This window comes from Mobula birostris, chromosome 4 (assembly GCF_030028105.1).
Source record: "Mobula birostris isolate sMobBir1 chromosome 4, sMobBir1.hap1, whole genome shotgun sequence".
NCBI lineage: Eukaryota > Metazoa > Chordata > Chondrichthyes > Myliobatiformes > Myliobatidae > Mobula > Mobula birostris.
Window position 1 is genome coordinate 111,324,229 of NC_092373.1, and position 12,730 is coordinate 111,336,958.

The 12,730-nt window shown below is 41.9% G+C and overlaps 1 protein-coding gene across 5 annotated transcripts in view; it reads left to right on the forward strand.

Annotated features, from left to right (window-relative positions):
* tll1 (tolloid-like 1) overlaps positions 1 to 12,730 on the forward strand; it is a 414,821-nt gene that overhangs the window by 178,952 nt on the left and 223,139 nt on the right. For all 5 annotated transcript variants that reach the window (XM_072255927.1, XM_072255931.1, XM_072255928.1 and 2 more), the window contains 2 exons: positions 2,566 to 2,683; positions 11,051 to 11,229. In XM_072255927.1, coding sequence (XP_072112028.1) covers positions 2,566 to 2,683; positions 11,051 to 11,229 — 297 coding nt within the window. The remainder of the gene's footprint in view (positions 1 to 2,565; positions 2,684 to 11,050; positions 11,230 to 12,730) is intronic.

A 12,730-nucleotide genomic window follows, 5' to 3' on the forward strand; every position in this document is an offset into this window, starting at 1 on the left:
TATATTACATGTCAATAGGATGGTTGAGAAGGTGTATGGTGTGTTCACCTTCATTAGTTGGGGGACTGAGTTCCAGAGTTCTGAGGTAATGTTGCAGCTTTATAAAGCTCAGATTAGGCAGTGTTTGGAATATTGTGATCAGTTGTGGTCATCTCATTATAGGAAGGATATAGAAGTTTTAGAGATAATGCAGAGGAGATTTACCAAGATGCTGCCTGAACTAGAGCTCATGTCTTTGAAGATAGGTTGAAAGAGTTAGGACTTTTCTCTTTAGAGTGAAGGAGAATGAGAGCAGACCTGATAGAGGTGTGCCAGAGACATAGATAGAGTGGATAACCAGAGATTTTATTCCCCCCCCTCCCCCAAGTGTGGAATTGGTTAATACAAAGGGCCATAATTTTAAGGTGATTGGAGGAAAGTATAAGGGGGATGTCAGAACGAAGTTCTTTACACAGAAAGTGGTGGGTGCATGGAACACTTTGCTAGGGTGGTGGTAGAAGCAAATGCATCAGGGATATTTCAAAAACTCTTGGATCGACACATAGATGGTAGAAAATGTGAGAGGGAAAGGTTAGATTGATCTTGGAGTAGGATGAAAGGTTGGCACAGTGTGGTGGGCTGAAGAGCCTTTACTGTAATGTTCTGTGTCCATAAGTGGATGGTTGATGTTCAGCGTGGATTCACTGTTTCCATGCTTTATCTCCCAATGACTCAATGAGGCAGCTGCTCCAAGAATTTAGGGCCTGTTTAATAGATGGAAAGTCAACTTGAGATCCAAAAACTCATTGAAATGTTCATGATCAAGGCCATTGAATCAGCTATTTCCTATTGTTAAGTTGCCATTTAGTTTTCTAATTTCTAGGTTTTACTCTTAAATCCCAGAGTCTCCATTCACTATTTATAGTTGGTATGTTGTGGGAGGATTTGGGACATAGGCCATTTATTTCTGTTACTTCTGGACTTAAATTTCTAATTAAAGAGGGCAAGCACATTGTTTCCGGATTTACTTCAATGAGTAACACAACAAAAACCACCAGTATTGGGCCACAACAAAATTTAATTTATTTTCTTTGACTGGTTTCAAGTAACATAATCTGTCTACTGAACACACATGATGTAAGTTACAGCTTTTAGTAGTCTGTTTGATTGCAGGATCACAGCAGTGGTGGAACCACCGTGCATGCAGAAGATTTGTGTGGGAAGAGCGGTTGGTGTATTCATGAATGATTTTATTGGCGATCCTAAGGGATCAGGACAGTAATAGGAAAATCATCTGGCTGTGTTGTGTGGACAGACTAACTAACATGATAGACTGATGGCACATCACAGGTGACCTCACCTGGTGCTTCAGTATCATCTCCCTCAATAAGCAGCCCCTCTGCATCCCTAGAAGATTGAAGCAAGTGAGGCTGTCCCCACTGCCCCGCCTTAGCTGCGTTTTACAGGAGCAACGTCGACAGCATGCTGACCAATTGCATCTCCATCTGCTATGGGAGCACTTGAGCATTGGACCAGAAGTCCCTACAAAGGACTGTGAGAACAACCGAGGGGATCACAGGGGTGGCTCTACCATCTATCAGGAACACTGCATGTTCAAGGATTCCATCCGTCCATCCATCATCCTGTTTGACATTTTCCCACCAGGAAGTATGTTCTGATGCATAAAGACAAGAGCAGTCAGGATGGAAAACAGCTTCTTCACTCAAGACATTGGGCTTCTGAACTCTCTGCCTCATCGCATTCCAAGTACCATTGGACAATTTGTACTGTACCCTGCAAAATTTAATATATGCACTTTACTTTATCTATCTATGTGCAATTGATTTGTAGATCTAATTCTTATTTCCCTAAGTTATTGTGTGCTATAGGTGTGCTACTGTGCTTTACAGCCTGGTCTGGAAAAACGTTGCCTTGTTTGTTGCTATACAAGTATGTAGTTAAATGACAATAAAGTTGACTCATGACAAATGGCTCTGCTAGCCAAGCACATGGAATGAAATAACATTCAAGGATACAGCAAGATGTGTCCATTACATAGTAATGATCACTTTATCCAGGATTTAATCGACAGCATTGTTTCATCTTCTTTCACTTATGGGGAATCAAGGGATGGGGATTTAAATCAGGCAAGTGGCATGTGCCATAGGGGGGTCAAAGATCAGCCATGAATGGTGGTGCAGGTTGGAGGGGCCATGTAGCCTACTCCCCTTTAGAAGCAGGATAGCAACTTGCTTCCTTGTGTCTGCACAAATGTTTAGTAAGGCATGATTTTGATATGTTAAAGCCAAAAGACGTTAGCTTGAAATCCAACCAATAGATGGTGTTTCTGCAGAGTGCCTTTCAAATTTACACAAAGGCAACCGAGTTGACCAATAATATTTTGTTAATACGAAGAATTTAATTTCTTGAATCTAGTTTCCTTATGAACTGTGAACTCAGTTCTTGCTTGCAGTAGAAAATTGTGTTGTAGTACTGTTCAGATAAATCGAAAATAAAGTCAATGACAGTATCTGCTGAGCTTGACTGTCTGATGTACTTTCTCATTGAGTGTTTTAACTCCTCTAGGTAGCCAGCGGGCAATGTTCAAACAGGCCATGCGACACTGGGAGAAGCACACGTGTGTTACTTTCATTGAACGAGCAGATGAAGAAAGTTACATTGTCTTTACATATAGGCCATGTGGGTAAGCCAAAGCTGCTTTTTGCCCTTCTCTGTCAATGGTTAAAAAATTTTCACAAATTGGACCTGATATATTAAGGTGTAAATTCAATATTCACTCTGTAATGTGAGACCACAGCTGCTTAAAAGAATGACACAGATCACAAGGGGTTCTTTGTGATAAGTGGATGAAATGTGTTTAGCAAGCATCAATTAGCCATACTTCATGGGGTTTTTTTTCAGCCCTAATCCCTTTGCAACCATTTGTTTCTTTCTGTATAAGGAACATTTTTTTGCGGAGTACAAATCTTAAAATACCTTCTCTGCCATTATTTGCTTCCCACCATTTGTTGATCTTTGCCTGACACTGTTGCCAAGATAGTATGAAATAGTATCAAGTTGACTTGAAGAGGAGCTGCTGGCTGCAGCCACACAGTTCACATGGGTGTCACTTTGTAGGCTGACGTTTAGCAGATATAAGCATGCCTACTAAAGTTTACCTTTTGTTTACTGTGCTTGTCAGATGTTACTGTATACCATTTTAAACTATATACATAATGCTGCAACTTCTAAACAAAAGTGGAAGGTGCTTGGATAGAGGATAATGACTAACCCTGAACAGATGGAGTCTAACTTTGAAATCATTTCCATCACATGTATTTCGAAATAGATTTTTAGTTGAAGCCATATACATGTTCAAGTGAATAGTGGTTGTTTTATTCACATAATACATTAATTTCTGGCACCTTTTTGGGTTTTCTATTCAGATCCTTGGGAAACTACAGGTGTTTTCCCACACAGTCTCTTTCCTTTTCTGCTCTCACACTTATCGCTTGCTCATTCCACACTCACTCTGACATCATTAAACTGTGCTTAGCTCCACTTTGCAATGGTAGGATGACTCTCCGGAGTTCAGTGCCATGCTTATTCAATACTTGTCTTTTCCTAAAAATGTACAAACATACTTTATTCATAATTTTTACAGTAAATGCAATTAGGACATATGTACAGTTGATTACGGTTAATTGGGCATCAGTTAATTGCGTTAGACACTTATTTGGGACATAGAATAAAATCTAATTGAGAAAGTAGCCAGGATTCCCTTCATTTTTTGGAGACACTTCATCATCATCAGGTGCCATGCCCAGATTGAGCTTTGACTGCCATGGCCCACACACTCCTGTTTCAGATCAAGTGTATCAATTTATTGGTGTTCATTTCCAGTTCTCTGGCTGCTGTCTCCATCATCATTTACCTTTGCCTTCCTTTTGCTTTCTTCCCTTCAATCTTTCCCATAATTACCATGCATTCTACCTCCTTTTTCCTAATCACATGTCCAATGAAGTTACATTGCCTTTTCATGATCTCATACATTATTTCTCTTTTTGTGTTTGCTCTGTTCATGACATCCTTGTTAGATATTCATTTCCTCCATGATATTCTTTGCATCCTCAAAAAACACATCTCCGCTGCTTCAATTCGTTTCCTCAGGTTACTAGATATTGGGGACACTATACTGTTTAATTGTGACAGGAGACAGCTGACGAACATTTTCTAACTAACATCAGACTTGTACGGTTGTTAGACACTACATCATGCTTAGAGCAAACAGTTTCAAATAGTGTCCATTGTGTGAGTGCTTCTCCAAAAAGCAGTCTCTGATAATTGGTGAGAAATAAGCAGAAAGACGATTCCGATCTATTTTGCTCAAGCATTCAGGCTTGGAGATGCCAGAATGGCCAGGAGTGAAAATGAAATGATTTCACTACTTTGACAAGTTAGGAACAATAAATGATTTGAAGGTATTGACAATCATCTTTAATGTTAAATAAAAATTAAGATTTGGATGTGATCACCAAAAATTGTATGAAGGCAGATATCTACACTAGGTGACTATTCTGATTTTGTTAATTTGAGCCTGTGTTGGCCAGGGTCGACCATGGATATTGTGTCTAAGCTGTCTCGGAGTGCAAACCAGGGCCGTACGATATGGAGAGCAGGCTGTTGCTCATGTAGCAATCTCCCCCTCTCCATGCATCTGGTGAACCCAAAGGAAAGGCAGAGATCGATACGATTTGGTACCAGCAGCATTGCAGGAGCTGCCAGTCAACAATGTAGGACTGCCTTAGGGATTAGAGCTCTGGATTTTTCCCTTGGGGTTTACTCCTGAAATATCCCCCATGGTGGGTATAGATGCAAAGCAGTGGAGGCTTGAAATCAGTGCTTTCCTTCTTCTAGATGATCCACCAACCACGGCTGACAAGCCCCATTGGCCAGAAGCGACTTGGTTTAAACCACCAGTAACCCGTCTTTGCCCCTCCTCATGCCAGTAGATACGGTTCTGCCAGTCTTCCTGAAGGCCAGGAGCTTTGTTATCAGAGACTATTTGAGGTGCAAGCCATTGGGAGCACTTAGTAGGTAGTGGGAGCTTGTCCCCATGACCACCCCTGGCTAATTTACAGTAAATCACAGGAACGTGACACGTACACTCAGCTCTCACCTGTGGCTCCAAGTAGCTGTTCGCATGCGCCAGTGGGCAGACCCTGGTACACTACTTCGACAGACGGGCTGTGCCAGGTGAAGGTAGCCCGGTGAGATAGGAACATGCCTGTCCTAGCATATGAAATCAGCTCCTGTAGGCTGGGCAGATGAGATCTGCAGTGAGACCCAATGGCCAGGAAGATGGTTCTTTAATGCTCTGGAGAGTGAAGGACAAGACGTGGCAGAGAAATAGTCAAGGTCAATCACTGCAATCAAGGGGGATCCCAGTTGAGGCGATCTTTGTACTACTGAACTCAGACTTCTGAGGTCAAGACAGTGGAACTGCCCCAGTGCAACAGCATTTCCACTTTAAAAACTCTCCTGTACAGGTTTCCTGGCATCATCAGACACGATGGACAACCACCAAACCAACTATTGAGAACTAAATACAGTCTCATTGCACTGTAGTAGTATTGGTACTACATTTTCAATGAATCATTGCTCTGGTTGGAAGTTCCCACGTACTTCAAAAGGGTAACAATTATACCAGTGCCCAAGAAGAGTAGTGTGAGCTGCCTTAATGACTATCGTACAGTTACACTCACATTTACAGTGATGAAATGCTTTGAGAGGTTGGTCATGGTCAGAATCAACTCCTGCCTCAGCAAGGACCTGGACCCACTGCAATTTGTCTATCACTACAATAGTTTTATGGCAGATGCAATTTCAATGGCTCTTCATGGCCTTAAATCACCTGGACAATACAAACACCTATATCAGGATTCTGTTCATTGACTTTAGGCCAGTGTTTGACACCATCATTCCTACAGTCTTGATCGATAAGCTACGGAACCTGGGCTTCTAAACCTTCCTCTGCAATTGAATCCTCAACTTCCTAGACGAAGACCACTACCTGTGCAAATTGGTATTAATATCTCCTCTTCGCTGACAACTAACACTGGTGCACCTCAAGGATGTGTGCTTAACCCCCTGCTATCTTATACCCGTGACTATGTGGCTAGGCATAGCTCAAATGCCATTTATAAATTTGCTGATGATAGACCCCTTTTTGACAAAATCTCAGATGGAGACGGAAAGGTGTACCAGAGTGAGGTATGCTGCTAGTTGAATGGTATCACAGGAACAGCCTTGCACTCAACGTCAGTAAGACCAAAGAGTTGATTATGGACTTCAGAAAGGGTAGGACGAGGGAATACAAACCAATCCTCATAGAGGAATCAGAAGTGGAGAGTGTGAGCAGTTTCAAGTTTCTGAGTGTCAAGATCTCTGAGGATCTAATCTGGTCCCAACACATTGATGCAGCTATAAAGAAGGCATAATGGTAGCTATATTTCATTAGGAGTTTGAGGAGATTTGGTTTATCACGTAAGAAACTTGAAAACTTCTACAGATGTACTATGGAGAACATTCTGACAGGCTGTATCACTGTTTGGTATGGGATGGGGCTACCGTACAGGTTTGAAAGAAGCTATAGAAAATTGTAAAATTTGTCATCTACATCTTGGGTACTAGCCACTGTAGTATCCAAGACACCTTCAAGGAACAGTACTTCAGAAAGATAGCGTCCATCATTAAGGACCCCCATTACCCAGGACACACCCTCTTCTCATTGTTAACATCAGGAACGAGGTACAGAAGCCTAAAGGCACCCACTCAAAGCCGTTCAGGAACAGCTTCTTCTCCTCTGTCGCCTGATTTCTAAATGGACATTGAACCCGTGAACACTATTTCACTTCTATTATTTATGTTTTTGCACTATTTTTAACTTGATGTTAATCTACATATATATATTTACTGTAATTGATTGACTTATTTTTTTCTATATTATCATGTATTGCACAGTAGTGCTGCTGCTAAGTTAACAAATTTCACTGCTTATGCTGTTGAAATTAAACCTGATTCTGGTAGTGTTCAAATTTGTTCTGTATTTGATTTAAATACATAATTTGTTACTCAGTTAAATAGTAGTTTGTCTACTATATAATTGGGCCTAAATGTACTGTTCCTGATGTGACCAAACTAACCAGAAATTCACTGTACAGAGAAAATCTGCAGATGCTGGAAATCTGAGCAACACACACAAAATGCTGGAGGAACTCCGCAGGCTAGGCAGTATCTATGGAAAGAAGTACAGTCGATGTTTCAGCCTGAAACCCTTCAGCAGGACATTCACTGTATATTCATTTTACCGTTCATTACGTTCTCTTGCATTGTATCAATGTCTTTGCTTCAATAATGCATCTGTTTAATTAATACCGGTTTAAGACAATTCCGTTAACGCATTTGTTTTGTAGTTAATAGATGATTCCTCTTAGGCTTGTACAATACATACTGCAACAGTCCCAGTTTGAGGATTGGGAGTTTACTGTGTTTCACCTTTCAAAGAGGATTCCAGGAATTACATATCCATGGGAAGCGAAGTATAGTGCTTTCCTGCTGCTGCTGCTCTGCTTATCTTCTTAATGGACAGATTGTTGCAGAATAGCTGCAGCAACCCATTGTGTATGCAGGCCTGGCTCAGCCATTCACTGATGAAGGTTGGACCCATGGCTAAAACAGTTCTTCATTCACATAACCCTGCACCAGGAGTTCTTAAACGTTTTTATGCCATGTACCCCTTTGGCAGTCCGGTGAAGCCTATGAACCCCTTCTCAGATTAATGTATTTAAATATATGAAGTACAATACATAGGATGACAAAGTAAACCAATTGTATTGAAATACAGTTATAAAAATAACTAAAAAAATGAAAGAAAAGCTACATTTCAGCTCGAGGTTAGTAAAAATGAAGAGTAAATTTTTTCCCCATCCAAGTTCACGGAACCTCTGGAATCTGTCCACAGACGCCCAAAGGGTTCACAGACCCCAGATTTGAATCCCTGTCCTGTCCGAATGGAGAAACTGAGGTAACTTTGTAGCCTGCCAAACAACTCCAGTGATCTCAACATTGGGGCCTTGAAGTTAAATTGGGGGACTCCAGTGTTCAATGGCTCTGTGATTTTATACAAAAATTGTCCCTTACTTCAGAAGCATTAACGTTTATTTTTAATATTGTGTTAAATTGTATAAAAAGAAATTCCAGACACTTGAAAACCATGAATTAAATGCTGTTTATTTTTTCTATCTGAACAATAGGATAAATCTAAAAACCATTGCCCACTTGTTATATTCTTGAGGGCATTACAGATTCCTGAAGCACAACTCCTCTTTATATTTCAGAGCAGTTGGTTCAGCTGGCGTCTGTCCTGCAGTATATATGCACACTGCCATAAGGGCACTAAATGGAGCAGGAGGCTGAGGCTGCACTCCAGCACAGCACAAAGCTGTGACCCCTGACTCTGGTCTATGATCCTCTTCTGTAAGATTCCTTCTTCTCTAGCTCTTCACTTTTCTACCTATCACCTCTTTGCTTCTCACATTATTCCCCTTAATCCTCCCTCCCACCTGTTTGTGACATTTACCGTGAGTGTTGTATACCAGGGGCTGGAAGCAGTGTTGCAGATCCCTACCACCCATCCCACAATCTCTTTGACCCACTGCCGTCAGGAAGGAGATACACAAGTATCAGGACTAGGACTGCCAGACTGGGTAACAGCTTCTTCCCTCAGGCTGTGAGACTAATGAATACCCTGCCACCACTGAGGTCTCGTCACTCGGACAGTGAGTTGTTTACTGTTCACTTGTGCTGCGCTTTAATACACAAATTTTGAATTATACTTTATTAACTTATAACCTGGTATAGTAGTGTACTGGTTGGCATAATACTCCACAGCGACCCAGGTTCAACTCCTGCTGCTGCCTGTAAGGAGTTTATGTGTTCTCCCTTTGACCACTTAGATTTCCTCCAGGTGCCCCAGTTTCCTCCCACAGTCCAAAGGCATACTGGTTGGTAGGTCAATTGGCCATTGTATATTTCCCTGTGATTAGGCTAGGATTAAATCAGGGGATTGCAGGGTGGTGCGGCTTGAAGGTCCGGAAGGGCTTGTTCTGCACTGTATCTCAATAAACAAATAGTAAGTATTTTGGTTTATGTGCTGTTGGCTGATGTGGCAGATGCAGTTTAATGTGGATAAATGTGAGGTTATCCACTTTGGTGGTAAGAACGGGAAGGCAGGTTATTATCTAAATGGAGTCAAGTTAGGAAAAGGGGAAGCACAACGAGATCTAGGTGTTCTTGTACACCAGTCACTGAAAGCAAGCATGCAAGTACAGCAGGCAATGAAGAAAGCTAATGGCATGCTGGCCTTCATAACAAGGGGAATTAAGTATTAGAGCAAAGAGGTCCTTCTGCATCTGTACAGAGCCCTGGTGAGACCACACCTGGAGTACTATGTGCAGTTTTGGTCTCCAAATTTGAGGAGGGACACTCTTGCTGTTGAGGGAGTGTAGAGTAGGTTCACAAGGTTAATTCCCGGGATGGCGGGACTGTCGTATGTTGAAAGATTGGAGCGACTGGGCTTGTATTCACTGTAATTTAGAAGGCTGAGAGGGGATCTTATTGAAACATATAAGATTATTAAGGGATTGGACACGCTGGAGGCAGGAAGCATGTTCCCGCTGATGGGTGAGTCCAGAACCAGACACCACAGTTTAAGAATAAGGGGTAGGCCATTTAGAACGGAGTTGAGGAAAAACTTTTTCACCCAGAGAGTGGTGGATATGTGGAATGCTCTGCCCCAGAAGGCTGTGGAGGCCAAGTCTCTGGATGCTTTCAAGAAAGAGATGGATAGAGCTCTTAAAGATAGCGGAATCAAAGTTTATGGGGATAAGGCAGGAACTGGATACTGATAGTGGATGATCTGCCATGATCAGAGTGAATGGCGGTGCCGGCTCAAAGGGCCGAATGGCCTACTCCTGCACCTATTGTCTATTGTCTATTGTTTGTGATATATGTTGTGTGGGTGCATTGTGGTCCAGAGGAATGTTGTTTCGTTTTGTTGTATATATACACGTGCAGTCAGATGGAATTAAAAATGAACTTGAACTTAATGACCTATTGAAACAGCACATGCTGGAAGTTGCCACCAGGCCATTACCCAATACAATGGACCTAGAACACTGAACCATAGTACAGATGAAAAATGGGGTTTAAAGAACATCTCTGAGTTATTACTCCTAGGTCATTGTCTATATTACTCTGAAGTCCATCACCTATTAATAAGATTCTGTGTGAGAAAAGACAAGCTTAGTACTTCGCCATAAAAATGAGATAGGCTCTCGGTTGTGGTGGTGGCAGGGTGGGGTTATAATCACCCGCTTTTCATTGAATGGTGTCACAACACCCCCTTACAAGAAAGGGCACAGATTTTCTAACTCATTCAAAAGATAACATCTCCAAAGCACAGCACCAGTTCAGTACTGTTCGCGGTGACAGCTCGATTACGAACTCAAATTGATGGAATATAACTTGAACCTGAAATTTGTTGCTTGCTGTCCCTCCAGTCAGTGGGTAATTTCTCTCTTCTCCATTCCCTAACCCCAACCCTGCGCCCCCCCCCCCCCCCCTTGGTAGACCTCTCGCCTGCAAATTGGGGGAAGAACAGAGTGGAAGATCAGACCTGTGCAGTTGAGCTCCATATAAACTCTGCATATGTTTGGATAGTAACTGTTGACAATCACATATAAAATACTAATGATATTGAAGGTCTTATGATTGAAATCACTGTTAATATATCATCTGATTATCAAGGCAGTCACTATAAGGAATTGTGCAGTCTGTTTATCAAAGGTTTTATAGAAGATTCTTCTGTGAATCTTGTGCATTTGACTTAATTCAGTCAAATAATTTTGTCAAAATTTATTTCTCAAAAGGTAAACTGATCTATTCATGAGTGCAATCTGAACTGGAAAATATTTTGTGATTAAAATCTAAATTTATTTATCTTTAATAGGTGTTGTTCTTACGTGGGTAGACGCGGTAATGGTCCCCAAGCTATATCCATAGGGAAAAACTGTGATAAATTTGGCATCGTGGTTCATGAACTGGGTCATGTGATCGGGTTTTGGCATGAACATACAAGACCAGACCGAGATGATCATGTGACCATCATTAGAGAAAACATCCAGCCTGGTAAGATTCCACAATCATGAACTATTGGTATGACTGCAATTTATTTATTTATTCACCAGCAACAGGCTGTATTTGTTGCCCATTGGGAGCAAGCTCTTCTGTTAGATCAGGGGTTCCCAGTCTGGGGTCCACAAAGCCCTTAGTTAATGGTTGGAGTCCATGGCATAAAAAAAGTTGGGAATCCCTATGTTAGATGAATGTATGTCCATAAAGAGTGACAATATTATGCACAGAGTGAACTGTTATCTGAAGTGTATGTCAAGCTTTGAGTGTTATGTGATGATTAGAGTTGGGTGAAGGTCCAGTAACTGTTTACAGAAAGAGTGGTAATAGTCCAGGAGCGGGTGAGCTGGCCAATCTTCTCATGGCAAAACTGAGAGATATCAATGTAAAGTTAAAGGACTAAACTGCAAATGTTAAACTTAATGGGAAGCTAATACGTGAACGTGCAACATACACAAAACGCTGGAAGAACTCAGCAGACCAGGTAGCATCTATAGAAAAGAGTAAACTGTCAATATTTCAGGCGGAGACCCTTCGGCGAGACTCTTTTCCATAGATGCTGCCTGGTCTGCTGAGTTCCTCCAGCATTTTGTGTGCGTTTTTCGGATTTCCAGCAACTGCAGATTTTCTCTTGTTCATGAACAAGCAACAATAGCTATTATCCAAAAATAAGCCCAGTATGCTGGAGGAATTTAGCAGATCAGGCGGCATCCATGGAGGGGAATAAATAGTCAATGTTTCAGGCTGAGACCCTTCATCAGGACTGGAAAGGAAGGAGGAAGAAGCGCATTGTTGGGAAAGGAGTACAAGCTGGAAGGTGACAGGTGAATCCAGGTATGTGGGTAAGGGTGGGGGGAATGAAGTAAGAATCGCTGAGGTGATAGGTGGTAAAGGTAAAGGATGGGAGAAGGAGGAATCTGATAGGAGAGGAGAATGGACCATAGGAGAAAGGGGAGGGAGAGGTGATAGTCAGGTGAGAAGAAGAGAAGTGGTAAGAAGGGGGCCAGAGAGAGGAATTGAAGAAGAGGGAAGAGGGAATCGGGAAGGGGAAAAATTAGCGGAAATTGGAGAAATCTATGATTATGTCATCAGATTGAAGGCTACCCAGATGGAAAATTAGATTTTGCTCGTCCAACCTGAGAGTGGTCTGATTGGGGGAATAAAGGAGGCCATGGACTGTCATATCAGATTCGGAATAGGGAATTGAAATGATTGGCCACTGGGAAATGCTGCTTTTCCAGATGGAGCAAAGGTACTTTAAAAAGTGGTCCCCAATCTACGTCGGGTCTTATCAATGTAGAGGAGGCTGCATCAGGAGTACCAGATACAGTAGACAACACCATTAGATTCTTAGGTGAAGTTTTGCCTCACCTGGAAGGATAGTTTGGGGCCTTGAATGGAGGTGAGGGAGGAGGTGAATGGGAAGGTGTATCCCTCCTTCCACTTGCAGGGATAAGTGCCAGGAGGGAGATTAGTGGGAATGGACAAATGGGCAAGG